Raw genomic sequence first — 27,248 nt, forward strand, 5'->3', positions numbered from 1 at the left:
CACTGATTACATAATTATTTTAAGAAACAAAATGACAAATAGCAAGTCGGTGTCACATTGAAGTACAATGGTCACACTAAACATTAAATAAAAATAGAACATGTAAATTCTCAGATCAAACACGACTAAACCCAAGACAACCCAGCCAGTCGCACCAAAATTATTTACGTCAGCAATCTCAAATAAAAATGTTGCACAGCAGTAACAGATCATAAAACAAAACTTATTTAAAATGTTCACTTGCTGAGAATGTTTTGCAGTAGCAGTGTAGGAGGACCAACTGGGAATCCCGTCACCCTTTGATTACCAGTGCAGTAAAACACGGGGGCAACAGTTATTATGGTTACCCAGACAACAGACTGAAATCAATCTCAGATTAGCCCAAACTGACATACCAGCTCTACGAGTTAAGGACATTGTAGAACCAATACCCTCTTAGGGTCACATGACTTCTAACACTGTTTAAGTCAGAGTTCTTATTGCGGCACATTCAGTACATAAGATCCAAATTCCCTTGATGTGGGTGAACTGGCCTGGTCAGGGAAAACATGGGCCAACTCTGTGTAAGATGTCCGCTGTCTTAAAACAAGGCATAGTCCCGGGAGTACGGCATTCGCTGGATACCCAAAAAATTTGTCCAGCCTTTAGACAGGACTTCATTGGTTCACCCCCAGCAAAGCTGGACACGATTGGCAGGCTGTTTCAGAGGGATGGCTCTGGTTGCCGTACAACCTCGTCTAGCATGGAAATATAGTGCTTGAGGTCATCAAGGCAACGCTCCCGGATCTCTCCCAGGTTCTCTCTTAGAGGAGTCTGGAGTTGTTTCTCCAAACCAGGGTCCTTAGCCACCAGCATCTTCACCACCATGCCAAATGTCTCACAGTCCTGCCGGTACACCTGAACAAGAACACAACAGACCAGAACCACCAGTGAGCCAAGACAGGAACAACAAATTAACAAATTTTTCAAATGGTACCTCAAAAAAAAAGGAAAGAAAACAGACACAGCTGTTTATTTTATAGGAGATAACCCTCAGTATTTCAGCATCACGAGAAATTGTGCAGTTATCCTAAAAAAGTGTATTGACAACCACACAGTAGTGACCAGGTTTCTGAAGAGAAAACGTGTAATTTTCTTTTGCACAAGAAAAGTAAATGCAAGTTACAGCCTTTCAATGTAGTCGTTGTACAGCCTAGGTTTCGCAATAATTAATTTAAGATTGCCATAGGAGGTAAAAAAGACGACCTTTTAACTTTCATCCATAGCCAAAAAAAGATATTGAACCAGTGCACATGGATTGGAAGTGTCATCAAAACCTGCACAATTGAAGTCTATATTCAGGAGCTTCAAGTTATCAATGTAAGTGTTGTGGACAAAATAGATTTCACAGAAATGGTTTGGCAAACAGACAGAGCATTGACCTGGACATAAAAAAATTAAACACATTAAGCTCAGTGGACAATTACTTTTTTGCCACAACTACTGCGTCCATGAAAGCAGCCCTATGAAATACATTTACACCTAGAGTAAAACCTCCAGGGAGTGCATTCAAAACCTCCATGGGAGTAAGAGACATCACAAGACAATTACATGACCAAAACACCTTAACAGTACAAGTTAAAAAGAAACCACTAAATTAAGGCAGATATTTCAATAATCAGAAGCAGTGCGTTTAAGAGGTAAATTGGGGTCATTTTCAGGGAAAACACATGAGCCTATTAACTTCTGAAACCAAAGACAACATTTTTATACCTTGCCTTATCAGTAAGGGTGATGGAGGTGAAGGAAGAAAATGACAAGTAGCTTCCTGTTATTCGGTTTTACAGGCTACCTTTATGTAAATAATTAAAGAGCTTGAGCTATTGTGTAGTCTTCATGCTGCAGTGTAAAAGGTCCCTGCGGGAGAAGATTGGCGTTAACAACACTTAACACAGTCAGTACTCCACAATAGCCAAGATAATACCTATTGGTAGAGCTGGCTCAACAGAAACACAGTAATGTACAAGAGGGAAAGATCTAGGGCTTGTAACAGAGGTGAAGGGGTGGAGGATTTCAAACCTGGATGGGAACAGAGGTTTCACACCCAGGTCTTTAATGGCGCTAACATAACAAGAAATCGACTGTTAGTGTCATGTACGGTCGAATCTAAAGCATATTCCAGTGGTTTGATCAGATGATGAATCGTTTAGCTTATCTCAAATTAAAATGCAAGAACACTGGACGAAAACATCCCCAGATCATTTTTTATTACAAGAGGAAACTTGCACTGACAAGGTCAACGACAAAATCCCATTGAACTGTCATTTCAAATGATGAAAAACATTCCACTCCATTGCCTCGGGGTGACACCTGGGACATTTAGATTCTCACGACAAAGAAAGACCGGGAAAACATAACCAGAAAAATAGGGAGAAGTGGCCGCTTATGGTAATGAATAACAGGGCGTGCATGCAGCCGGGATCATTAAGGTCTATACTATTCCATACCCGTTGTTGCCACACCCCAGCAGCAGGTCTCTGATGCATACTTCGGCCCCTCCCGCGTTTTCTTTTTAGGTGTGTAGGTCTGTACCATGTCCTTGTCTATGTGGGAAGTACACTGTACTATCAGTAACAGCTCATTAAGCCCAGCAAAGAGGCACTGTGGGGACGGATAGACAAGGCTTCAGCTGAGGTCAAATATAGATCCAGTCCAATTCGCTTTATATTATTAATGATCTGGATTTCAACGGCTCAGTAAACCAGGCGGACACAGGAAGTTAACACACCCGGGGGAGTCAACGTGTAGGGGCGGGGGGGGGGGGAGATAGGATGTGCCCTCAATGGAGTCATACTCTCCATATAGTGTCCTACTTTAAACTGGAGCTCATAGGGCTTTGTTGGGTATAGGGTTACATTTGGGCTAAGTCACCCACCCAACCCAATTAACAGTTGCCACTGTACTGCAGGGCACTTTAACTTCCAGGCTATTTTTAGCCAGTTACAATGTCACTGGGAGGGAACCAGAGCCAGGTGATGGAACAGAGGAGTCATCCTGTTAAGGCTGTGATAATGAAATGACATGAAACCGCTAATGAATTATACATCTGTGAGTCCTAAGTATTTAAACCAATTATGTCAATTACGTGATGAATAAATCATTGTGTTAGAGGGGCTATTGTTGGTTAGCAACAGAAACGGCCACAAACTAGACAGCATCAACACATTTGGGAAGTTGTTGCATACTATAAAAGGAACCGATTAGACCCACGCAGCAAGTGGCACATTGTGATTTCGAAAAATACTAAGAACGCAGGGGAAGGTATTGCCAAGAACCCACTGTCTTTAAGCCACTTCCTACAGGCTCCCTATCCAGTTACCCAAACAAGCAGGAAGTCGTTCTGGGCCTTTTGACCACTGGAGAGACACATAGTGGCTGTGGGTTTGGCACCCACTGTTGGGCCCGCTGCTTTGAGCACTGAGGCGTTGACTGGTGGGAGAGATGGGCCGGGTCGCTGGGCTAAGGATCACAGAGGAACTGGGCCTGTACACAGGAAGGACAGGGAGGGGAACCCCCAAGACACAGAGCAAGGCCTTGATGAGAGCCTGGGGGGGGGGGCGGCTGCAGAGATCTGACGATAACGTTTGAGGAAATATTTCCCCGCAAGTCACCCTGGATAAGAGTGTCTGCTAACTTACCAAAAACATGACTGAAACAGGGGTACGAACACCAAGGCCGCTTTCCAGGTCGCGCAGAGTAACGCTCAACACCGTGGGCGGCCTGAGATGAAGCCTGGTGCCCCATTCCGTACCGTGATGAACACACCCCACGGAGACTGAATGCCACCCACCCCGGCCTGAAGAAACCCTTGGTGGCAGTGGGCTGAGCTTGGAGCGCCGCCAAAGTCAACTCCATTAGCGTGCCCACCGCCTCTTCCACTCACACAGGGAGAAGGGGTCTTTGAGCTGGAACTTGGTCAAAATTGTACTTAGGTACACAAACACAGAGAGACACGGGAGGCATGTCAGCCCAACAGGACACGGTGGGATTTGGTAAAATGGCAGCCAGCTCCGTGTGCAGTGGAAGAGATGGCTAGACCAGATTGTAGAGGGGAATAGAAAAATCAAACGTGTGCGTTTGTAGTCGACATCTGGTTAACACTTGCTGAGCTGCTAAACATTAGCGAGTGCAACAGAGAGCCTTGGTTCACTTCCCCAACCTTTCCGAAGTGATAAATACGGGGGTTGTTCCTCGAGAAGGTTTTCCCATGCGGTGTCACGTCCAAACGCGGGATCTGAGGAGAACCTAAACACACACTTCAATCACTTAATGTGGAAAATAAGCAGAACTTCGGAACCTCAAAGCATATAAAAACAGATGTGCACAAAGCTCACAGGGGTCATTTCTCTAAAGCAACGTTCCACTACTTAGGCAGAAAGAGGATTTTTGAATTTGGTTTGAGATACCGGTTGAGCATAAGCGTGTTGGGTTTTCCCTGGCCAGCTCGGGGCTACGTAACTGCCGGGCCACAGTATAGCACAGCAATTCATGCCGCATACATAGACAAGTCCGGTCAATGGCTGCAAAGACAAATGCGAGTCAGCCTGGTCGACCACATAAAAGGGTTATTTTCCTTCACATCGTCTGTACGAAATGAGTTAACCGACTCCTGATGACAAGAGGCATTGTGCTTTAATAATCAAGGTCATTTTTTTTTTGTGCGTCCCACATACTGGCATGCCTTTCAACATGAGGCTATATCTTCAGACATTAATCCAGATGTGCTCATCGACTATGCCCACAGGAGTGCTGTTTAACAACACAGTTCTAATGCAGGGCCTCACCCTTATCAAACAGTTTTCTCTGAGGAAAGAAAAGTTTCTGCTAGGAAGCTGCAGTGTCAGCAGTGTTATAAGGGCTGTATGTGTGTGTGTGTGTGTGTGTGTGTGTGTGTGTGTGTGTGTGTGTGTGTGTCCTCAGGCAAAAAGCCATTTTAGGCTTAATGAGCTCAGTAGAATGGTAAAGAACGGCCGTCGTTAGCCCACAGGAAGGGCCGTCGTTAGCCCACAGGAAGGGCCGTCGTTAGCCCACAGGAAGGGCCGTCGTTAGCCCACAGGAAGGGCCGTCGTTAGCCCACAGGAAGGGCCGTCGTTAGCCCACAGGAAGGGCCGTCGTTAGCCCAATGCTGAATGTTTACATTTTATTATCCTATGGCGCGTACCTTCTCTATTTCCTGAGCCTTGGCCGTGATGGCCTGCGCTCGGCGCTCCTGGAAGTCCTCCAGGGTCTTGTGGGTGTCGTTCATTGGAGGCGGGCCATCCTCACGCTCCCCCTCCAGAACATGAGCCTCCTCCTGGGGATAGAGAGAGACATCGTGGCCCGGTGAGTCCTTGCTCCACGTAAAGCCTTCAGAACAGCAACTTAACAAGATTTCATTATTTCAAGTGAATGAGTGTTCCCAACAAACAGGTGAACATCCTCTAAAAGCCCACTCTATAGTACACTGGTCAGCGTTGTGTTACCTAGACAGTGTCTACGGGCAACGAGGGACAAGTTTAAACAAGGCAACCGGTCAATATCCCGACTCAAACATAAACACGGTCTGTACGGCATACAGCAGTAAGATCACACAGCAGAGCCCCAGCAAATCCCTGGCAGGCAGAACGACTCCTCCCTATTGGCTGACCGGGAGTCCGCCCCCCCCCCCATGCTGGCTGCGGCCACGTGACTTACAAGGAAAGAGAGAAACCAGGCCATCCTGGATCACTGAGTTTATACTGCTGGATGTCTGCACCTCTTCATCGCCACCTCCTCTCAGGGTTGTCTAATCCTCATTTCCTATTATCCTTGTAAGGGCTAGCTAGAGGACTGGGGGAGCAGAGCTGGCCACGGCTCATTAAATACACTGAAATGAGAAAGCCAAGCTTAAAACGAAAGAATTCAGAATGAGGCTTCCAATTATTTCTTATTTCATTTCCCAAGTAGCAGTGCTTGGAGAACATCCCGTCAGACAGCGGAGCTTTGTGAAGCTGGGGGGCTCGCGGCTGATATTTGGACCATGACTCACAGAGAACAGCCCATATCCTCTCCATCCAGACCCCCCCCCCCCCAATCCCACCTGTATAGGCCTCAGCAGTTAGTCTCTGGGACCTGGGGACTTTGCAAGTTTCTTTGTTCTCCTAAAGATGCCTCCCAAAAGAGAGTGTTTGTTGAACCTGCACGGTCTCCCATTAATTTGTCTTGACTAATGGCAGGAGCCTTTCATCTTGGCTAAGGTTATGGGTTCTGACCAGGAGAGGAAAAAGGGAGGGAGGGGTTGTAGAGGAGCGCACGCCACACCAACTGCCAGGGCTAACGTGACCAGATCAAACGGCAGGGTTGGGAGGGAGGGAGGGAGGGACGAGAGGCGAAACACAGGACTCTAAAAAACGACTTCCATAACAGCATGTTGACAGGAGGGGGCTTTACGGCGCTCCGTGGGCGAGCAGGTACACATCGGCATTAGACACTTAGCATCTGAACTGACCGAAGATGTTCCGTAACAGTTTGAGGTTTGTTTGTAACAGAGAACGATAAAACGGGCCGGGTTTGACGTGGTACGAGTTACATCCCCGGCAGCTTAAAGTATTCAAGACGTATCATGTTCAGATGCATGGCGAGCGATACGTCTGTGAAGTAAGCATGGATATACACGCCAGCGACACTCGTTTTCAAAGGGATTTCAGTCAGGGCATAACGCCCATTACCATGGCTCTGGCCATGCAGAAACACCTCGGTGTTCAATTTCATCAGACCATACAACCTGGTTCCAACCAAAGAACTTACGTTTGAGGTTTAGCGAAATAATGCTTTTTTTCCGGCAACACATTCAAATAACTTGCTGGCATGGAAGGGGCATCTTCCTGTAGTTTTGGCGACACTATCCAAGATGGGAATCGCAAACAATTATTGGCAAAAAAAGCCACAGCGCCAGTTGTTTTACATTCCATCATTATTGCTCAAATAGTGAAGGGAATTCTCAGAATCTATTTATAGCCATTGGCTTTTTTGTTAGGGTCAACCAACCTTTTCCTCATTTAACCGGTGTTCACCGATCTTTCCCCATTGTTGATGGTTGAAAAACCTCATTTATACCCCAGAGACACAGGATGTCATGGATGATCACTTAATACCTCCCAAAATATAAAATGTACATCAATGATGGAGGCAGTCACATACACACGCACGTGTGGAAACAGTCCTCGCTAGCCTGAGTCTGCTAGCCACAGAAACAGCATTGTCAACACACAGAGGGGCAGAAGGTAACACGCTCAACTCCATTAGCATCAGTCAGCCTTGGAACGTTCCAGAGTTCTTTCCCGACCGAGTGAAACTCTTCGGGACTCAAGTCAAGGCCACTTTACTCTCAGAAAGAAAGGCAGAGGAAACAACAAATGCACGTCATGTATCTGGTGTCGCCCACAGGGATCCAGCTCCACTTGGGTCCACCGAGCTTGGAGCCCCTTCTCTTATCTCAAGATCTTATCCTCAAAGCTAATGGCCTCCCCCTCTCGTTCAGCCAGGCCTCGAACGGCATGGGTGGCCAGACAACAATCCTCCCAGCTACAGCCCAGTCCAGAGTCTCTCCCTGTCTGTGGGACTGATTGAAGACTGCTTACACTATAGATAAACAAGCCACGGCCTCGTGGATCTCTTTCGTGATGTGCGCGCGCGCATACACTTCTATGCAAGTTGCAGGATAAACAACTTAAGGTTTGGGATATAGGATGTGATCGTTTCATTGATGAGAGTTCCAGCCTCATTTATTTTCTTGGAGATTCTGAGGTAAATATTTTCTATCAACCTCCCAAATGGCACCCACTTCAGTTCTTCCACCCATATATCACACTAACAGGGTCCCACTTCTTTCTACCTGTGTCACCAGCAAGACTCACCTTAGTGGACGCTGTGCTCTGAGGTGACCCGTCCTGCGAATGACCAGGAGGCCTGTCTTTGTCTGGAGAGAAACAGAAGAACGGAAACAAGTGAGTCAGGGGTAGGAAGTGAGCGGGATAGGAGGGACGGCAGAGGCAGGCGCAAGCCTGCACAACCAAAACGACCAATCAGCGCACAGTCTTATTGGGCGCGATAAAGGTGTTCTGCGCGTTCTGACACAGCAAGGTAGGTTCCTGTGGGAGGGCACGAATAACACCTGGTCCACGCCACCAGATGGTGTCCCCCCCTGGCCTCGCCCCCTATCCAGGCATCATCCTCTTGTTATTCCTGGACGTGGGCCCTCCATCCAGGCTTGACTGCGCCCCCGCCCAGCATTACCGGTACCCTGTGGGGGTAGCCATAACGAGCACAGTGGGAGGGGCACCAGGCGGCCAGTCAGACCACATTTGTCCACAGGCACCCACTGACTCACTTCTCTCTCATCACGGGCGAACTTGGCGCACAGTGGATTCATGTCCCACTAGCCTCCGTCTGTGACATCAGGAGACGACGCTCGGGGGACACGTCTAAACGAGGAAATTCAATAATCTGCCAGGTTTCACGGTCTTTGACATCAAGGCCCTTTTACATTACATCGGGAAAACGTTCTTCGGAGGAAAGACGTGTTTTGAATTAGTATTGCTAGTCGAGGCTAGTGGGCCTCATCTGACTGGCTCACTTTACGTGGGGTTGAACAAATGTATTGTCCATAAGATAGAAAGCCCTTTCGTAACTGAATGAGAAAGTGGGATCAAGAACGAACAAGCTTAAGTGGGCAGAGGTGGTAATTAGTCCAATCTTTACCATAGAAACCCTTGGGACAGGTTTTGAGCGAGTTGTTCTAAAATAACAAGTGGCCAGGCCCGCCGGTACTACTATGATCCACAACAAAGTGGCAGTGAAGAGAAAAGACGGACATCACTAAGATCATAATCATACATGCCAGCGAGCTGAGAAAGGTACCTGATAAAGACATGTGAACACAGACTAGGAGACGTTCCTCTGGGTGAGACAACTAACCCGAATTAAACAGATGAGGAGCCGATGTCATGAAGCTAAGGCCTACTAGGAACGTATGCTGCACACAGCAGGCTAGGATGGAGTCAGCAGACCAGTACGCCCCATCATGACCCAGCAGACCAGTACGCCCCACCATGGGCTCATTCTCAGACACGGACTAAAACACACTTCAGTAGAAGAGTGGAGAATGGGGACACTACCACAGCACACCACTGACCCATGAGTAGGTGTCCGGGGGCCTGTTTGGCGAAGTGGCCCCCACCCCAGAGCTGGTCCCCCCCAGCCACAGGCATACCAGAGAACGCTTCAGGGAAGTCCCCACCTGCAACACGCCATGACATCATCAGAAGGTGACAGCAAGATTCAACAACTAGTAAAGAGACAGGAAAGATAACTGACAATTTTATTTTGCGGGTCAGAAGGGGGAATGAACAGGGCCATCATCTACCTATTGGGGCAATTTCAGGCGACATGCCCATTTATCGAACGCGACAGAACATTACAGGCGGTGAGATACTTACTCTTCTGCTGGGCGGGGTAGGGGAGGCCCTTGGCCCTGTCTGGAGAGTAGCCCCTACTGCTGACGCTGGAACCCGAGCGGCTGTGCGGGGACGGGGGCACCTCTGCTCTACGCAGGGGGGACCTCTCTCTGAGAGGGGGGAACGGACCCTTCCGCCGGTAAGCCTCCCGGTCCTCTGCAGGCCTGTGGGGGGGGGGGGGGTGGTGGGGGTTGATGCAGCGTTAGTAACCTACAGTAAGTACACTAGAGCCAAACAGCCAGAGGAGACGGGCCAGAAGAGACGAGGAGGGACGGGGGCAAACAGTCGTCGTCGTCCCCCGTTAAGGTCGGACCACCGCGACCGGGCCCGGGCGCTGATCTAGCCGACGTACCCTCGGTCCAGGCTGAGGATGGCCTGCATCAGGGTGTCATCTCCACCCTCCGGCACCACGGCAGACAGGGACCTGGGAGCTGGGTACACCCCCGGGGGCCTGGCGCTGGGCGGCGGGGGCACCGCACGGCTACTGTTCCTGGAGTGGGAGAAGGTGGCAGGTCAGAAGGGGGGCAATGTCTGCGCACCGCGCTGAATCGGGTATTACATACAGGTCGTTCAGTTACAAAGGAACTCCGATTAGTTCTGTGTGAACCTTCGCCCAAATTCAGCCAGTGTCCTTTCCAACCTCCAACAGCCATCTCACACACTCCCAAAGAGCAATGGGATAGACGGCTACATGCTTCCTCCTAATCGCACCAAGCATTTCTTTGCCCAACCACGAGGTAAGCCAGAACATTGCTCATAGGTGCCCGACCTGTCTAAAGGGGTTGCCGTAGCACGAGAAAAGGAAATCCTAACAGACAACACCGCACTAAATGCAAATGGCGATATATGAACCAGCCCATAGTGTTTCCAATCACACGTTGGCAAGGGGCACATCAAAGCTTACATTTCTCAAAAGCTTAAAATAGTCCTATTTCTTTTCCCCGGAAAGGTTTGTTGTTGTGCAGATCTTAAGTTTTCCTGTCAGGGGATCAACAATTATTGACGTGACCTTGGAGTGGTTTAGAAACAAAGAACACAGAACTGCAGAAATGTACATCAGGGGACACAGCAACAGATTTTTTGTTTTAACCAAAGCCCAACAACTTTGGATGCTGGCACATAAAAAAAAAAAAAACACTAGGGGAGACAGTGAGTTTCAAAATGTCTCAAAAGGGTCTGCTGCTTTAAATCTGCACCTCAGAGCAACCAGACCTAGTTTTGGAGGGATTGCACAAGGAACCCACTTACATTTTGCCAGAGGCAGCGAGCACAAAAAGTAACCAGTTCTGCCACTCCTGGTTTCTAGATTCTGTGTTAAGGGGCCAAGAGGCCATCACGTGGCAGAGCGATGGTAGACACTAGTGTTAAGACGTTTAAGTGCTTATTTAGAGAACATCTCCCCTGAACAAGGACGGATCAGCACCGGAGCCTATAAGGCTGACAAGACAGACGCCGATAATGTGTCTGTTCACGGGGGGGGGGGGGGGTGCTTGACTCTTTAGGGGTGATGAGGGTTAGGGGATGAGGGCCCCAGACCAATGACAGATTCATGGACGGGACATTCAGGCAGATAAGGTAACAGAGCATTGGTTCTAGCACAACTTGTCAATGTAGCTTCAGACAAACAAATCATTTATTAAAATAATTTTAATTCACAGTTATTGCCGATAACTGTTTGGTTACACGATCGCTGTGCCAACTCTACTGGAAAACCACACCAGTTACAAAGCGGAAGAATTAGCACATCTCCTTTGATGTCTGACATTGTAAACTGAGGGAAAACCTAATGCTACCCACTAGAACTGAAAATGAAAAAAAAGATCACATGACTCAAAGCTTTTTCTCACAACACAATCCTTCAGAATTGTGACAGAAACCTAACCAACTATACACATTTACGCAAATACCCTTGGGCCAAATGGTATTTCTAACCCATTTTAACAGCCCGGTTAAACATCTCTAGCTTTGGAAAGGCTAAGCCAACTAGTTTCACCGACCTAAACACACATCTGTGTAAGCGCCAATAAAACCATTAACATTAGTCTGCCCTCCAGGCCTCTCAGGCTCCTCTCCGGTCGTGACTTCATGCCCTCTGGTTGGACGTGGAGTCTGATTGTGTACCTCTTATATGACAGGTCGTACAACGGGCCAGTCAGCCAGGGGGGAAGAGGGGGCATAAACCAATTAAAGGCACCTGGTCTTGGTGACCCCAGCCTGAACCGTGGACCTCGTCATCCTCTCGTCCTCCTCCGGTCGACCGGCTTTAATGACCCGCGACAAAACGGCCCCCTTTCCCCCGCGACAGTGCAATGTGGGCTCGGGTCAGAAGTGATTTAACCTAGGGATTAGGGAGACATTTGGGCCACAGGCCGGTCGCCGTTTGATGTGTACGTGACCTCGTCTGACCCCATCCGGGGACAAAGCAAATTACCACATGTCTGTCTTTACTGCTGATATTAGCCCTTAATATTAGGCCGCTACTTTTACTGCTCTTGCATTGCTATGTTGATTAAGTAGGTGACTCCAGCGCTTAAAGCTGTGGCCGCGGCAAAGTATTCAGCATCAGGCCAGGGGGATTAGCATTCCTGTGTAAAGCCAGGAGGTACTTGATAATTACAAACCAAAAAGGTACATTACCACACTGATCATTACTGGAGAACCCGGGTAAGTTCAGTGTTGTTGATTTCAGTTCAGGTCAACAGTCGGTCCCATTAATCAACTTAAGGTTGCATCAGACACAGCCATATCTCAGTCCCATCAGGTCGTAACTGATGCTGTCATTACAGGCGATTATGCAAAGACTAAGACAAGCACGCAACCAGACCCAGCCTAACCTGATTGCGGAAGGCTACAGGGCGTGGACAGCCATCATAACGTCTCCACACAAACGTGTTTCAGCGCTGTAATTACGGTTTTCGCTCCACCTGAAGAACTGAGGAAGGTATAATAGCTTACAGTCAAGAACATGTTCAATTGGCAGGCGAATGCTGTACGCATGTACTCCAGGCCACACACTGCTTCCCAAGCCACCCAGCCTACTATAGCCTGTGCCATCACCCCAGGGCTGCCGTGTAGAGACCAGCCACCAGGCAGTCACCGAACCTACCGCGAACACCAACAGTATCTGGGCAGTGGCTTTTTGCTGACCTGTATTCCTAAAGTTTGGACAAAAGTCAAGACAACAGCAGGGTTTAAAGGGCAGAGTGGGATTCATTCGATTGGATTCATCCATACATGCCAAACCATTGAGAAACAACAGTTCTCCCGACATAGCCCCCCCATTTTAGTTTACCAAATGTATTTGGACAGATTAACATTATGTACAATAAAGCAGTCATGCTAAGTACATGATCTGTTGCAAACAGCGCCTTCCGAGTCTATGATTCACATGTCTTCCCAGGTGATGCTCGGACAGGACTGGACGGCAGCCATCTTCAGTCCCTGCTGGCCATCAGTATTGTACTGATGTAAAAGGCGTGTAGAAATTGGATTCAGATTCCACTCAAATCGGCTTTATAAAGCCCTTTTCGAAACATCAGAAGTTGTGCTTTTACACATACCCTGTCAGAAACCGCAAAGGACGAGCAGCAACAAGATTTGACGCGGTCACTAAGGAAATAAAAAAACCAAGTAACTAAAGAACTTCCTACGTTTTGGCCCAGAAACCACCTTGGTAGCTGTGGCAGTGTGTCTGGGCGCACGTTCCTGCTTCATAGTGAGGGCAGTCCGATGAGTTTGGAGGCACTGGGTTGCCTGTACACGCCATCCTTCTGCTGCCATAAGCAGTCACATCAATGAAGAGACCCTTCTAGCCACAACGCAACTCCGCCGAAAATCAAGAACGACGTGGTATAATTTGGGTCACGGCCTTGGTTTTGTGACTTTCTCCATCACTTTTTCTAAAAAGACCACTGACAAAACCTGACGGTGCGCGCCATCAGCCCTGGCACAGTTTAAACAGACCTCAGAAACACATTATATATGCAAAACACATTACAAACAGGCTGCTCTGGGGCCGTGGGCAGACCTTAGGCAGCCTGGCCTACCTCCCAGCACTGTCCAAATTAAAACACTTTAATCTTGACAAGGAACATTAATCCCACATAGGAGTTTGGGGGAACAAAGCAGCTCCGCTCTGCCTCAGCGTTCGTTGCCTATGTGGCGGAAAGGGGCTGGTGTAACCGAGCACGTCACGTAACCACACATTTTTAATCCATTTATGACAGAGTAAACTGGCGCAGATATACCGTTATTGGCCAATTGTGTTATACGAGCATTGGCCAATTTTTTTTATTTATTTTTACTGCAGTCTCGCTAGTTATAAGTTCTCCAGTGGGGGGTTAAATTTCATGGGAGAGACCTCAATTGTATACTACATGTGTCCTCTATCCTTTCCTACAGAGAGTCCACATGCTTGGACATTGAGATGACAAGGAGGATGAAGAACACGCAGGGTATGTAATTGACATCGCCTCTCAGTTCGGACCACGACTGAATTCAAATGAACTCATAACTCCATGTTCTGACGACAGAATTATTTTTAGACAAACGTTCAAAGTAGGGCTGCTGCAGCCACCAATCAGCAGCGTCGATTAGTTGGCAATGGAAATCGTATGGAATACGTTGATCTGTGGGACGCAGCAAAACTATTTCAAATTAAATATGGAAAGAACCGCAGGCTTATGCACTTCCTTTTGAAGACTTGTGGTAAAAAAGTGACAGAGCCCTGACGACAAAGGTTGAAGAAGGCTTTACAGGAGGGCTTAGATGGACGGCTTTTCAGAGAGTTGGAGCTTGTTTGGCTTCATGGCATGAGTTTTGTTCTGAAGGGACACATCGTTGACATCTTTGACACATGACTAAGATGCACATTAACGGAACATACGCGCCCCTGGAGATGAAGTAGCACCTGATATCTAGAAGCAGGGGCATCAGCAGGAGGATTTTGCAGACCTAGCCCGGGACGATTTTGGGTTAGGCCCAAGTGTTTTGTGTGTGGCTATTTACCCAGCTGGGGTGCTGCTAAGAAAAGCACAGGACAAAAGCCAACAAACACCCCCTTTTTCGCAGGACACCGTTCGTATTAAATTGTTCATGGCTAAGAGACATCAATGAAGCATTCCAGAGCACCCGACGGCTAGAAGACGTTTGTTACTACTTCCCATAATTGATCAATTAGCAAAATAGATTTTATTTGCACCCCTATAGCAAATGTAACCTACTTATGAGAGATTTGACAAATGGACAAATGTATTGCATTTTTAAGGTTAAATGACAGCAATAAAAAGAAATATCACAAACAAATGGGCCACGGTACAGATATCAAACATCTGTCCAACTGACTGGTTCTGGCACCAGACTTACAGACATGACATGGGTTTCGGGGAGGACAAAATCTGGCGGTCATCGTGAACACTAAGCGCAATACTGCCATCTGCTGGTCGGTAATTGACAGAACAGATGCCGTATGTGTGACCTAGTTCACATGGACCAAAGGTCACCACAAACAGTGGGAGACGAGACAAATCAGATTTTTGGCTCAGGGAAAACTTAAATAGAGCAGTCTCAGAATCGGGGTTACATTTAAGTTTAGGTGTTATGGGTTAAGCATAAAGGAAAAGACTTCCAGGTCAGCAAACACGAATATTTGAGATTCCAGTACCCAGTGGGAAAGAAAGGTGTGTGTGTGAGTGATACAAAGACAAGGGCCTACCTGAACTCCATCTGACGTGCTGTGTGGGGGTCCTCTCTAGGAGGTCCTCTGGAAGGGAAGGAGAATGGTTCCTCTGGCTGCAAGAAACAATGACGACTTAACTACTACTACTACATACAGGGCATCAGCAGTCCTAAACACACTAACCACCCATCTCCTGGAGTGAAAGACAAATCACAATACTGTGGAATAGAGAGGATCCCATACCAACTTGTGTTTTACACATGGCATGCAGTTGGGCATTTGAACACCAGATGGCATTAGATTGCTGTGATCCAATCATACAGCAAACATCCTTAGCTTTGATACCAAGTAGACCACTTGGATTCTGGTGTACCCATTCTTTGCCTTTTCAGTGCAATACACTGTTGTAACTCTAAGCTGATTGTATTTTTCCTTGAAATCTCTGCTTTTGGTAGATTTTCTTGATTTCAAGACGAAGCAATGGAAACTAATTGTGGCTATGAAGGAGGCCATCAAAACGTGAGAAGTAATCCAAATTAATGGAAACTATCAATATAAAAAAAATTCTATACAATTTTCAAAGGAAACAGGGTTATATGAATGACTACAATTTAGTTAACGTTTTATCGCAGACAATGAAATGCTAGGCCGATGAATGGACTGGTCATCCCACTGAGCCTGGGTCCTCTCTAGGTTTCTTCCTAAAATTCGGCCTTCTTAGGGAGTTTTTCCTAGCCACTGAAATCCAACACTACTGTGCTCCTTTGGGTTTAAGGCCAGGTGTCTCTGTAAAGCACTTTATGACAACTCCTGTTGTAAAAAGGGCTTTATAAATACATGTAATTGATTGATTGATGAATGCTTGATTAGCCTACCACATGGTAAATGCATTTAATTTGGATCACAGCACAATGTTACAGAAAATGCCAATATAAAATTACCCAGCCAAGCCTTATACATTATTTTCAGTCATCTTATGTTGAGAACTAATACCCCACAACACAATTATTTTCAATTAAGCTTCTTTAATACAAGAAACTCATAAGTTCAGTAAAATGTGCCATTTAGACCCAATTACTTCAGCCCTGTATGAAAGTAGGTTTAATATTGGGAGTTATTTGTCATGTCATTCAATAAGTAAATAATCTCCATTCAAACATTTTAAAAGTATTTCTATACTCACTGCAAAATGAGCCTAACAAAAATGAAGGCCAAGAACAGCCCTATTTTGAACAGGCAAGCAGTCCAAAATCATTAACGGATCACAAATCAAAAGCAAAAAAGAAACACCATTATTTCACAACGTGGATTTGTGATGTAAAGTATTTCGTACAGAATGTGTTTCAAATAGTCAGCTAATATTTCCATTGCAATGCAGGCTTATTTAACTGAGATCTGCTGGATTCACAGTGTATTGCTGGCACACAGTGAGATCAGCCGCTCTTAACTTATTGGCCAATCTTTGGCACATCAGGGCCTTTATGAACTGGATTTATTTATTCATTCATTTTAAATGACACACCCTTTTCTTGTTGCACTACTGGTATTACGGACTACAGCCCAAACCTTGTGGGGGTGTGTGCATGTGTAGGAGGTCATTCTGTCACAACAAGCCACTTACTCTCCGAGAAGGTGGACCACTTCTGCGCTCATTGGGAAAGTGAAGGCTGTCGCCATGGTAGCCTCTTTGATCTTCGCCATGGTAACTCCGAGGGCCACCGTTTGGATAAAAGCGAGGGCTATCATATTCAAACCCTCTGCTGTACTCCTCTGGCCTTCCGAAGCCAGCTGGCCGCCTCTCTACAGGCCCCGCTCCAGCTCCTCTGGGAAATGGGGCCTTCAGTGAATTACAATTTTGATGAGTAAGTTAGGTTTGTCTCTAATTACATTTGGATTACAATATTTTCCAAAAAAAACAGCATGTAATAGTGATAGTCAGTGAATCAAAGAAACAGTTTGAGAAAGGACACTAGGAAAATCAGTGAAATGTTACAAAGCTAGTTAATATAATATTAAATATAGAACAATTTCATCCACTGAAACACTCACCGGTCTGTCCTGGAGAAAGCGTTCCTCATACACATCCCTTATGTTTCGGTCTCTCCTGTAAGCCACTGCAAAAACGACAACAGGGAGTAACTACATGGAAAGGTTCTAACTAGAACCCACACGTTTTCCCCCCCAAACAGTTCCCACACAGACACAGCCAAATAACACTTTTGCGAGTTAAGGTGTTAATGAATCAACCTCCACGCGAAAGGTGATGGTTTAGGATGCATTATAAAATAAAACCATACACAAATACGTAGTTTTTCTTACTCGTCTTGTCTGTCCAACTCTATGCAGCAGTCGGGTGGATACAGTGACACTCAAAACTAAGGAAAATAGAAAATGTGATTTAACGTGACAACACCAGCACTAGCAGCGCAACAGTTACAATAGACATTCTATCAAGCCAAGGACTATCCCATACCCTGTACTGTATAAGTGAAGAAATAATGCTAGCTAGCTTCTCTGGTACATGCCGTTACGCGTGACTTGGTAATCCTAAGGAACGCACAATAACGTTCTGAACTTGATCTGGCAGGTAGCTATCAGTATTTCTCAAGCATCTTCAACTGCTTGATTATATTCAAAACGCGAAGTTGGCTAATAAGCCACACAGCTTAAGCGGTCTTTGACTGTTTATGGTAGCTAGCTAGTATGCTAAAGTTAACGCGTTAGCTAGTTAGCTATGGCTACATGCCGAAGGTAGTCCACAGTCCATAATGCGTTCGCGTTAGTTTGATCAACTCAAAAATGTAATTTGGAGAAAACAAATGATTACTAACCCAAACGTAGATAAGCGAAAATAATTTTCGATTAAAAAACAACAACAACGAAACATTTTAAACGATAAGAACACAACCTCACCATTGCTTATTTTTCACCTTCTTCCGCTTGGCGCATGAAATAGCTAGACAGCTCAAATTGATTGGATGGTTAAGTCAGTCACGTGAAACGTAATCTCTCTGCGACGACAAACAGGGCTATATTCATTCCGCTGAACAGTTTTAGTTATGAGATGATTATAAAACAGTATCTATTGGACAAATGCAAGCAAGTCCCTCCCGAATCCGTCAAACAACGAAGTTTGCGAAGCACCAATCAGAAATCTGTTTCACGAAACGTTTCGCAGTTAGGCCTAGGAAAACTTGTTTGGCTGAATGAATACACCCCAGTTTAGATTCGCTTTTGGTAGCTACGTAGCTAGAAAACATACAGAGGTTGCTAAAATAACTAATGAGAAGCAAAATACCTCTTTTGTGCTCACATTACTTAACTGTCACCAATGTTGTCTCTAGGTAAGTATTTGGTTTCGATTCCTCGCAAGGGTATTCCAAGGAATAACATACATTACACCTTTGAATCGAGCAAAAATTAGCATCATAGCTAGCTAATAAAGCAGGTTGAATACATTACGTACCAGTCTGATGATTAATCCCCATTAATCTTCTTTCCAGTGTAATTCTCTCTCTGAAAGTGAAGGCAACATGAGTGGTGGTTTGGCACCCAGTAGAAGCACAGTCTACGTGTCCAATCTGCCATTCTCTCTTACCAACAGTGATCTACACAAGGTAATGTTAACCTTAGTGCTGCTCAATCATGCTGGAGATCCACCATCCTGTAGAGTTTCTCGACAACCCCAGTTGTGACTAACCTGACTAATATGTTCATCCAGGTCATTATTAGAATCAGGTGTGCAAAATTTGATAACAGGGTTGAGCAGACTTGGTCTACCTGAGTTGTACAGTGATGTGATATAGCTAAGTCGCAGCGCCAGTGAGGGCTTTCACCATTTAAGTAGTCAGCTTGGTCGAATTTCCAAGGATCACATAATTCCATCCGGGTCTTGTCATTTTTTATTTATTTATTTAAATTACGGTTGGCAAGCAACCCTGCCATTCGCACCATAAGTAAAAAGAGTGGCTCTGGATCGAACTAAGGGATCCAGATCTTCCTGATGTTTCTGTGCATGGCAGGCCACACAGCTTTCATGATTATGCCCCCTTTTATTGCGGACATTGAAAACAGTTGTGTTGATCGTACTATTCCTTACATCTGAACCGAATATAATAGCCTAATATAAACTTAATCTAGTCAAAACCCAAAATGTTCTTCTGTGTTCCACTACGCAAATAAGCTATGCTGCAGTTCTGCTCTAAAAATGTATTTACTGTAATTAATTCAGAATAATCAACTTGCAGGCTTTGATCTAACTTTAGTAAACAAACAAAATTCACTGGAGTTGCATTCATGTGTTGAGTAGAGCAGAGACAATGTATAGAGACTATGCATATTGTAAACACATGGGCAGAAAATTCTGCCATGTCCGGATTGCTTGGTCCAATGGACTAAAGATCCAGAGAAAGCCAGATTGATACATTTTGTTAAAATTAATAATCTCAACTAGTCAATGTGTAGAGTTTGAACGTGCATCTCAAAAACACCTCATTATTAGCTGATATCATGATGCATTAAACACCTTCAAGGCCACCAATACCAGAAGTGGCAAAGCAGTCTTAACACCATTATCTAATCAGCGTGCTCATTCAGTAAATGTATATTATCTACAGTGGATATGAAGTCTACACACCCCTCATTCTTTTACATCAGGTTTTTATGATGTAAAAGAATGAGACAAAGATAAATCATGTCAGAACTTTTTCCACCTTTAATGTGACCTATAATGTGAATAATTCAATTGAAAAACAAACATCTTTGAGTGGGAAAAATGAAAAATACAAACCTTACAATAACCTGGTTGCATAAGTGTGCACACCCTCTCATAACAGGGGATGTGGCTGTGTTCAGAATTAACCAGTCACATTCAAACTCATGTTAAATAGAAGTCATTACACATTTAAAGTGACTCCAATTAATCACAAATAAAGTTCAGCTGTTCTTGTAGGATTTTCCTGACATTTTCTTAGTTGCATCTCAGAGCAAAATCCATGTTCTACAAAGAGCTTCCAAAGCATCAGAGGGATCTCACTGTTGAAAGATATCAGTCAGGAGAAGGGTACAAAGCTATAGATATACCATGGAACACATTGAAGACCATCATCATCAAGTGAAGAAAATATGGCACAACAGAGACATTACCAAGAACTGGACATCCCCCAAGAGGCCTACTGGCTGTGTGCTACATGTGACAACAATCTCCCGTATTCTTCATATGAATGGGCTATGAGGTAGGGTGGCAAGACTGAAGCTTTTTCTTACAAAGAAAAACAAGTCACCCAAATGCACGTGGGAAAATGTGTTATGGTCTGATGAAACCAAGGTTGAACTTTTTGGGCATAATTCAAAAGGTATGTTTGGCGCAAAAACAACACTGCACATCACCCAAAGAACACCATACCCACAGTGAAGCATGGTGGTGGCAGCATCATGCTTTGGGGCTATTTTTCTTCAGCTGGAACCAGGGCCTTAGTAAGGGTGGAGGGAATTATAAACAGTTCCAAATACCAGGCAATTCTGGCACAAAACCTTCAGGCGTCCGTTAGAAAGCTGAAGAGGAAGTTCACATTTCAGCACGACAACAACCCAAAGCACACATCCACAAAAGCATGGCTTCACCAGAAGAAGATTAACATTTTGGAATGGCCCAGCCAGAGCCCAGACCTGAATCCAATTGAACATCTGTGGGGTGATCTGAAGAGGGCTGTGCACAGGAGATATCTTTGCAATCTTAGAGCGCTTTTGCAAAAAACTGTGGGCAAATATTGCCACGTCAAGATGTGCCATGCTAATAGACTCCTACCCAAAAAGACAGTGCTGTAATAAAATTAAATGGTGCTTCGAAAAAGTATTAGTTTATGGGTGCACACACTTATGCAACCAGGTTATACCTCAAAGATTTGTTTGTTTTTCAATTGAATTGTTCACGTTAAATGTCACATTAAAGGTGGAAAAAGTTCTGACATGATATATATTTCTCATTATTTTACATCACAAGAACCTGGCATTTTAACAGGGGTGTGTAGACTTTTTATATCCACTGTAGCATTGAGACCTTATGTTTACCAATGAACAAGTAACCAATGAATAATGGAAATGTGGTAGCTTTACAGTCTCTGGTTCTGGGGGCTGTTTATATGAGCAAGACACCATGAAATAGGCAGATTGAATTGTTTTTCAAATGCATTGTGTCTGTTGAAGTTTGTTGATCTTCTGATCCACAACCAAAAGTGAAGTGAAGTGCGTAGATCTGAATCACATCCAAAACATATGATTCAAGCTGAAAACCGCAGTTTGTAGCGGGCAAAATTCTGAAAGATAGTGGACTGAATTGCCAGTGGAAAGGCTCAGCAAACTCAAATTTAATTTGACTTCTGATTTTAATAATCTAGCAGACGGTTGAATCCATATAAGATTAACAGCCAGGCAAGACTGCCACCCTGCACTGATGTCTACAATAACCCTTTCCCGTCAGTTACAGTACTTTGGCCAAAGGCTGTGTTCTGGGGTGTCTACACATTTGTCCATGCAATTTCTTTTTTTTTTCTCTATATGAAAATTGTAAACTTCAGTGTATTGAATCAAATAAGCTGTGAAGAACAAACCTTTTATGTCAATTGATTTTAGTAGAAATGGGAAAATATTTAACAAAAGGGCAAGGGTGTCTGTATATTTGACCACAACTGTTCATCGTCAAACATAATGGAGAACAACACAAAGGACTAATAAAACTTCCCTTGGGGATGCCATTCCACCTCATAGCTTTATGAGCAGCCCACCCTCACTTGTATTGATCTCCCACCAAGAAAGTAATTCATCCAATTAAAAGCCTTCCCTCCAACCCCCATGACACAGTTCACTTCCTTCATGCCCCTGCCTTTCCTGAACCCACTTTGATATGGGGACATTAGGAGTCCAGTTTCCACAAAGTAGGTGAGCCTTCCAGTTGTCATCCTTGCCATTGATTTACAGACATGAGATGTCCATGTTATTGGCCTGTAGTTTGATGGATTAGTAGGATTCCTTCCATGGTTTCTCTTCCTTCCACACCTTATTGTGGAAGGCTAAATACTTTTCCCCCAATGTAGTCTCACTGAGTATTGTCATTATGATGACAAGTCATCATTCTGAGGAGGTGGTATTCCAGCTTGAGCTGTTACCCTCTTCATCTCAGCCAACGTGAAAGGAGCATTCACTGTGTCCTCCACCAACTCTCCCTCATCCTCCATATGTTCTTTGATCTATTCCCCTCACTGATCCACGACCCTTGTATGTTCTTTGATCTATTCCCCTCACTGATCCGTGAGCCCAGTATTTTCTCTAATCCTCTGAATCCCCCTGAAACATTCCCCACTCTGCTTCCCTAATTATCAATTTCATCAAACTAGTACCTCACATCTAAATTAGTACAGTACACATGAAATGGTAATGACAACTAACATCTATAGTGTCCTCCCATACCTTCCAAACTACAATGGTAGTCCTTAAGATCAGAGCAAGATCACGAGCAGATTAATTTCCAAGTACCGGGTCAATCGTGGGTCCACTGCCTTCATTAAGGCACTCAGACATTTTCTCAGAGAGAAGTTCCCCCAGAATGTGTCCATTTATATCAGTTGGAGACCGACCCCAGAACACATTGTCTGCACTTTGACAATGATGCCATAGTTTCTCGTAAGGTTCACTATTACCAGAGTCCGTCTTCCAAAAGAAATGTAATAACAGACTCCTGCTACACTCCCTGTTCCACGGGCCAATATGGGATCCCTGCTAAAAAAAAGGCAGCACGCCCTCCCCTTGCCACCCGGTCTCCATGGACTGGAGCGTGACCTTGTATTAAACCATTTAGAGCAGGTTTAAACCATGTCTTCTGGAGACATAGCTTATCAGGTTCAGCTGGTAAATCCTCTAGAAACTGTTTGATCACTTGCCCATTCCCTATCAAACGTTCCGCGTTCCACTGAAAGTTTAACCCCATAATGAAAATTAATGAATACAGGATACCTGGCATTACTGCACATTTTCCCATGTCAGTTCTATGATCTTTATATCCTTCAATGTTTTAGGCTATTAGTCAGATACACATGGTAGCAGATGTTTTTGGGGTGTAACGAAATGCTTGTCTCTCCTCCTTAAACATTGCAGTTGGTTAAAAAAAGTTACTAAAAATACTATTTTGAAAATACAAAGTCAAGCTAACTGGATATAAAATAAACAAAATGGAAAGTGACCAGTTTTTACAGTGAACAGGGAGAGGGTTGCGTGGTTGAGTCTGTGCGCAGATGATGAGTTTGTGTGTGTGTGTGTGTGTGTGAGACTGGTTCTTATTTACTAGCTACTTGCATGTGCCCCAGGCTTCCTTGTGAATTAGCCAGGCCAGAGATTTAGCAAGTAAACATGACAGTTTGGAGCAGTACGTCCGTTTCAGTTCGTTTACAAACCACAGAAGTAGTAGTAGAATACTTCAAAATGGAGATGGTCACAATGGCGCTGTCTGCAATTCCATGTCACAGATATACTACGTGTACTACTCTGACACTGCCTTACAAAGCATGATAATGCAAGTTTTCCAGTTGTTGCAGGTACGCATCTACCTCACGAACCTCACCGCTGCTATCCCTGCATTTCAGTGGCACATGTACCTTGTACCCTCTTTGCACATTTAGAATAGCTATTGTGCTAGTATTTGATTTGTTTTACTATTGTTATAAACACTACCTCCGGGACCTGAGTGCTGCTATCTCATGCTAACCTATTATATTACTCCTTTATTTGCCTCGTTTGCACATCTAGAATGCCATTTAGAAATTGCCATTTGTACCCGAACAACTGTTATCCCACTTGTAACATTAACTATACCTAATACTTGTAAACTTTCTGCCCTCTTCTATTTGCCTTAATTGCACATTTAGCATTGCCATTTGCACTGCATTTGCCTTCATTGCACATCTGCACATTCCACTTGTAATATACTTAATACTCTATTTGCACTTCTGGTTAGATGCTAACTGCATTTCATTGTACTAGTACTGTTCCAATGACAATAAAGTTGAATCTAATCTAATATTAGTTTTCTATCATTTTAGAACAGGAGTGGGCAAACTAAGGCCCGCAGGCCGAATGCGGCCCGCAAGGTTATTCCACCCGGCCCGCGGTAGGTAATAAAACAGTTTTGCGGGGAAGTAACACGTAACTCACCAGCCCATTCTTATACATCTGAATTGAAATTATTTAGATATTATAATGGACGTAATGTAAAAATGTTTTAATCGCTGCCTTTTTCTGGCTGGCAAATAACATAACAAATGTGGCCCTCCATTTATATTCAAAATCATGACATGGCCCCCGAGCCAAAAGGTTTGCCCTCCCCTGTTCTAGAATAATGTGATAGAACTTGTAAACCTACACCGCACACTCAAGTTAATGTTTCTCCTATCTTGCCATTTCAAAATATTGTGTTCTCTTTCCATCTCAGCTTTTCACCAAATACGGAAAAGTTGTGAAGTAAGTTACTTGTATCAAAGTATTAAACATGAGATGAGAACTAAGCCAAGTCATCAATTGTAACATCTTAAATTAAACATGACGTCATTGTGAGATTACTTCTTTCATTTGGTTTCAGGGTTACAATAGTCAAAGATAAAGAAACACGCAAAAGTAAAGGTGTGGCTTTTGTGCTTTTCCTGGACAAAGAGTCTGCCCAGAACTGTTCAAGAGCTCTCAACAACAAACAGGTAGGCCTGTTATTAATGTGATTTATCTGTTACATTGTGTTATTAAAAAAAAAAGTTACATGTCATGTCTGTTATTATTGTAGCTTCTTCAAAGTCTCTTTTATGGCAGTTATTTGGCAGGACGGTGAAAGCCAGCATTGCCATCGATAATGGGAGAGCAACTGAGTTTATCAGGAGGCGAAACTACACAGACAAGTCGAAATGTTATGAATGTGGGGTAAGCAAATACTCGCCAAGAAACCATCACCACTCCATGTTCTCACAATGTTGTCGACACGTTGTTGATATTCATACAGTCTCCTTTCTTCCCCACCATAGGATACAGGTCACCTAAGCTATGCATGCCCCAAAAACATGCTTGGCGAAAGAGAACCCCCTAAAAAGAAAGAAAAGAAAAAGAAAAAAAAGGTTGAAGAGCCTGAGGAAATGTAAGCATATAATCAAGGAAATGACGGCGCTCGCTTGTGTTTACAAACTGCTTGTAACCACTTGCTTGGTATTCATTTCATTTTTAACCAAGCTATTTGCACTGGACTGCTGTTTATTCTCTCTTCAAATATGACGCTACTTTCTTCATTGTAAAGTTGTAGTGTTTATTTATTTTTTACGTTTCTTTCCCCACTACTGTGTCCAGTGAAGAGGAGGAAAGTGAGGAAGAGGGAGAGGACCCAGCTCTTGATAGCTTAAGTCAAGCCATAGCTTTTCAGGTAAGCGCACATTTGTGGGGAGGGCGTTAATAAGCAACTTTATCGCTAGATATCCTCCATTCACTTGGGGTTTGTATTGAAACCATGCATGATGTATCCTATCGAGCCCTCTTCACTAACACCACCCAACGGGGCCATATATTCACAGCAAGCGCGTATCGAGGAGGAGCAGCGCAGACGACAGCAGACGGCTTTCGTGGCTGAAGAGGCCGGTCGAGCGTCCACGTCGGATGACTCCAAGAAACCCAAGATCAAAAAGAGTGCCTATTTCAGTGACGAGGAAGAGCTGAGCGACTGAGGCCGTTTCGCAGATGTAGTTTGGATTCTTGAGCCGCAGTTAATCGAACCGGGATGTTCGTTTCATGACCGGCTGCAGTAGTGTCATTAACCTGAACGTAGACGTGTTTGATGAAAGGGGTTACATTACACATCCCTTTTGGCTGGAGTCCTCAAAGGTGGCTGTTATAGTAATTTAGGGAGTTTTATACATCATTGATCCTTGGAGTACTTATTATGATGCCATAAGCACTGTACTATGTATAATTGTGAATGGAGATAAATTTTTACTTTTGTGTCTGCACCGTTTTCTTTTGAACTTGTACTATATAGTTGTTTTACAGTATTTTTCACCTATCTTACTATGTAAACAGTGGGGAAATAAAGTTATTCCTTTGAAGGTAAATACATTCCTACATCCCTTTCGGTGACTGCACAATGTAAAGTCAGTATTAAAACATCAGGGAATGACTGGAACCACCCCTAATGTGATTTTCCGCGCTTGAAAGATCAACCACACATTGCTGATAGATAGTTGTGAGGAACATTCCAGTCAGGAACATTATTTCCTGCATTTCAATATAAATCATTAAGCCCCCTATTCTCCAGCTGCTGACCAGAGATGGATGTTCAAGTTAGCATGTACTGTAGTGTGGTCCTGCTGGGCACAGCGTTTTGCTCTCATCATATTTGTGCTCTCTCCTGGAGCTATCAGTAGAGGAGCTCCAGGAGATGGAGTGTACTGACAGGGAGCCAGATGCTCAGACCGGACAGGCTGCAGCTGGCCTCGAACTTTGTGATTTATACCTGCAAGCAAGAACCCCGTCTGTTGGTTAAAGGTCATCTTTAAGAGTGACCCACTATTTTCAGCAATGGAATTGGATGAGAGGGGAAGTGGAGAAGGTCCAGCAAAGATATACATATGAAGTCAGGGATGTAGTGGTGAACCAAAAGGTGTGTGAACTATGAATTTCTCCAGATATATTTTGATACGACAAATAATTCATCAATATAATAGAAAACGTATTACATTTTTAAACAGTATATTAATTTCATTTGATGCAAGTCTTCTAAAAAGGAAGGCCAAGTGTTGGTAATTAATCTGGTTATTAATCTAAATAAAAATCTGGAATGATCAAACATTCCAACCCCCACTTCAGTGGATTAGATAAAAATATGTAGGCCTTCATTATCAGCAAAACATTTATTAACACTAGTGAACAACTAACCTCTCTCTCCACCACTGTGCTCTCTCTCTTCCCCGACTGTCTCTTTACTGTCTGTGAAGCAATGTGGCATGGTAATTATATTAACTGAATAAATACACAAGTATATTAGC

The 27,248-nt window shown here is 44.4% G+C and overlaps 2 protein-coding genes across 6 annotated transcripts; one reads left to right on the forward strand and one right to left on the reverse strand.

The window, feature by feature from the left end:
- pphln1 (periphilin 1) lies at positions 1 to 19,017 on the reverse strand. 5 transcript variants are annotated; one of them, XM_010887460.5, is made up of 11 exons: positions 18,818 to 19,017; positions 18,656 to 18,705; positions 17,509 to 17,564; positions 17,239 to 17,303; positions 16,811 to 17,026; positions 15,226 to 15,302; positions 9,865 to 10,002; positions 9,495 to 9,676; positions 7,914 to 7,975; positions 5,201 to 5,332; positions 1 to 897 (listed from the first exon to the last, which is right to left on the reverse strand). In XM_010887460.5, coding segments are annotated over exons 3-11 (1,068 nt in total). In that variant the 5' UTR covers positions 17,510 to 17,564; positions 18,656 to 18,705; positions 18,818 to 19,017; the 3' UTR covers positions 1 to 702. The 5 variants fall into 5 exon arrangements, with proteins under 5 accessions (XP_010885762.1, XP_010885761.1, XP_034145995.1 ...); XM_010887459.5 differs by having other exon boundaries at positions 18,788 to 19,017; XM_034290104.1 differs by lacking the exon at positions 18,818 to 19,017 and having other exon boundaries at positions 18,656 to 18,763.
- zcrb1 (zinc finger CCHC-type and RNA binding motif 1) lies at positions 18,698 to 26,319 on the forward strand. The gene is made up of 7 exons (XM_034290105.1): positions 18,698 to 18,806; positions 24,668 to 24,696; positions 24,815 to 24,926; positions 25,036 to 25,143; positions 25,245 to 25,354; positions 25,561 to 25,633; positions 25,782 to 26,319. The coding sequence occupies exons 1-7, from the start codon at positions 18,723 to 18,725 to the stop codon at positions 25,929 to 25,931; spliced, it is 666 nt and encodes a 221-aa protein (XP_034145996.1). The 5' UTR covers positions 18,698 to 18,722; the 3' UTR covers positions 25,932 to 26,319.
- Positions 26,320 to 27,248: the final 929 nt, after the last annotated feature.

This window comes from Esox lucius, chromosome 23, assembly GCF_011004845.1.
Source record: "Esox lucius isolate fEsoLuc1 chromosome 23, fEsoLuc1.pri, whole genome shotgun sequence".
Classification (NCBI taxonomy): Eukaryota; Metazoa; Chordata; class Actinopteri; order Esociformes; family Esocidae; genus Esox; species Esox lucius.

Coding starts and splice junctions, on each gene's coding strand:
- zcrb1 (XM_034290105.1), top strand. CDS start 18,723: ATGAGTGGTGGTTTGGCACCCAGTAGAAGCACAGTCTACGTGTCCAAT. Junction 24,697..24,814: donor AAATACGGAAAAGTTGTGAA/GTAAGTTACTTG, acceptor ATTTGGTTTCAG/GGTTACAATAGTCAAAGATA. Junction 25,355..25,560: donor GTTGAAGAGCCTGAGGAAAT/GTAAGCATATAA, acceptor TACTGTGTCCAG/TGAAGAGGAGGAAAGTGAGG.
- pphln1 (XM_010887460.5), bottom strand. Junction 15,303..16,810: donor GTGGTCCACCTTCTCGGAGA/GTAAGTGGCTTG, acceptor TGTTTCTTGCAG/CCAGAGGAACCATTCTCCTT. Junction 898..5,200: donor AGGCTCAGGAAATAGAGAAG/GTACGCGCCATA, acceptor GTTCTTGTTCAG/GTGTACCGGCAGGACTGTGA.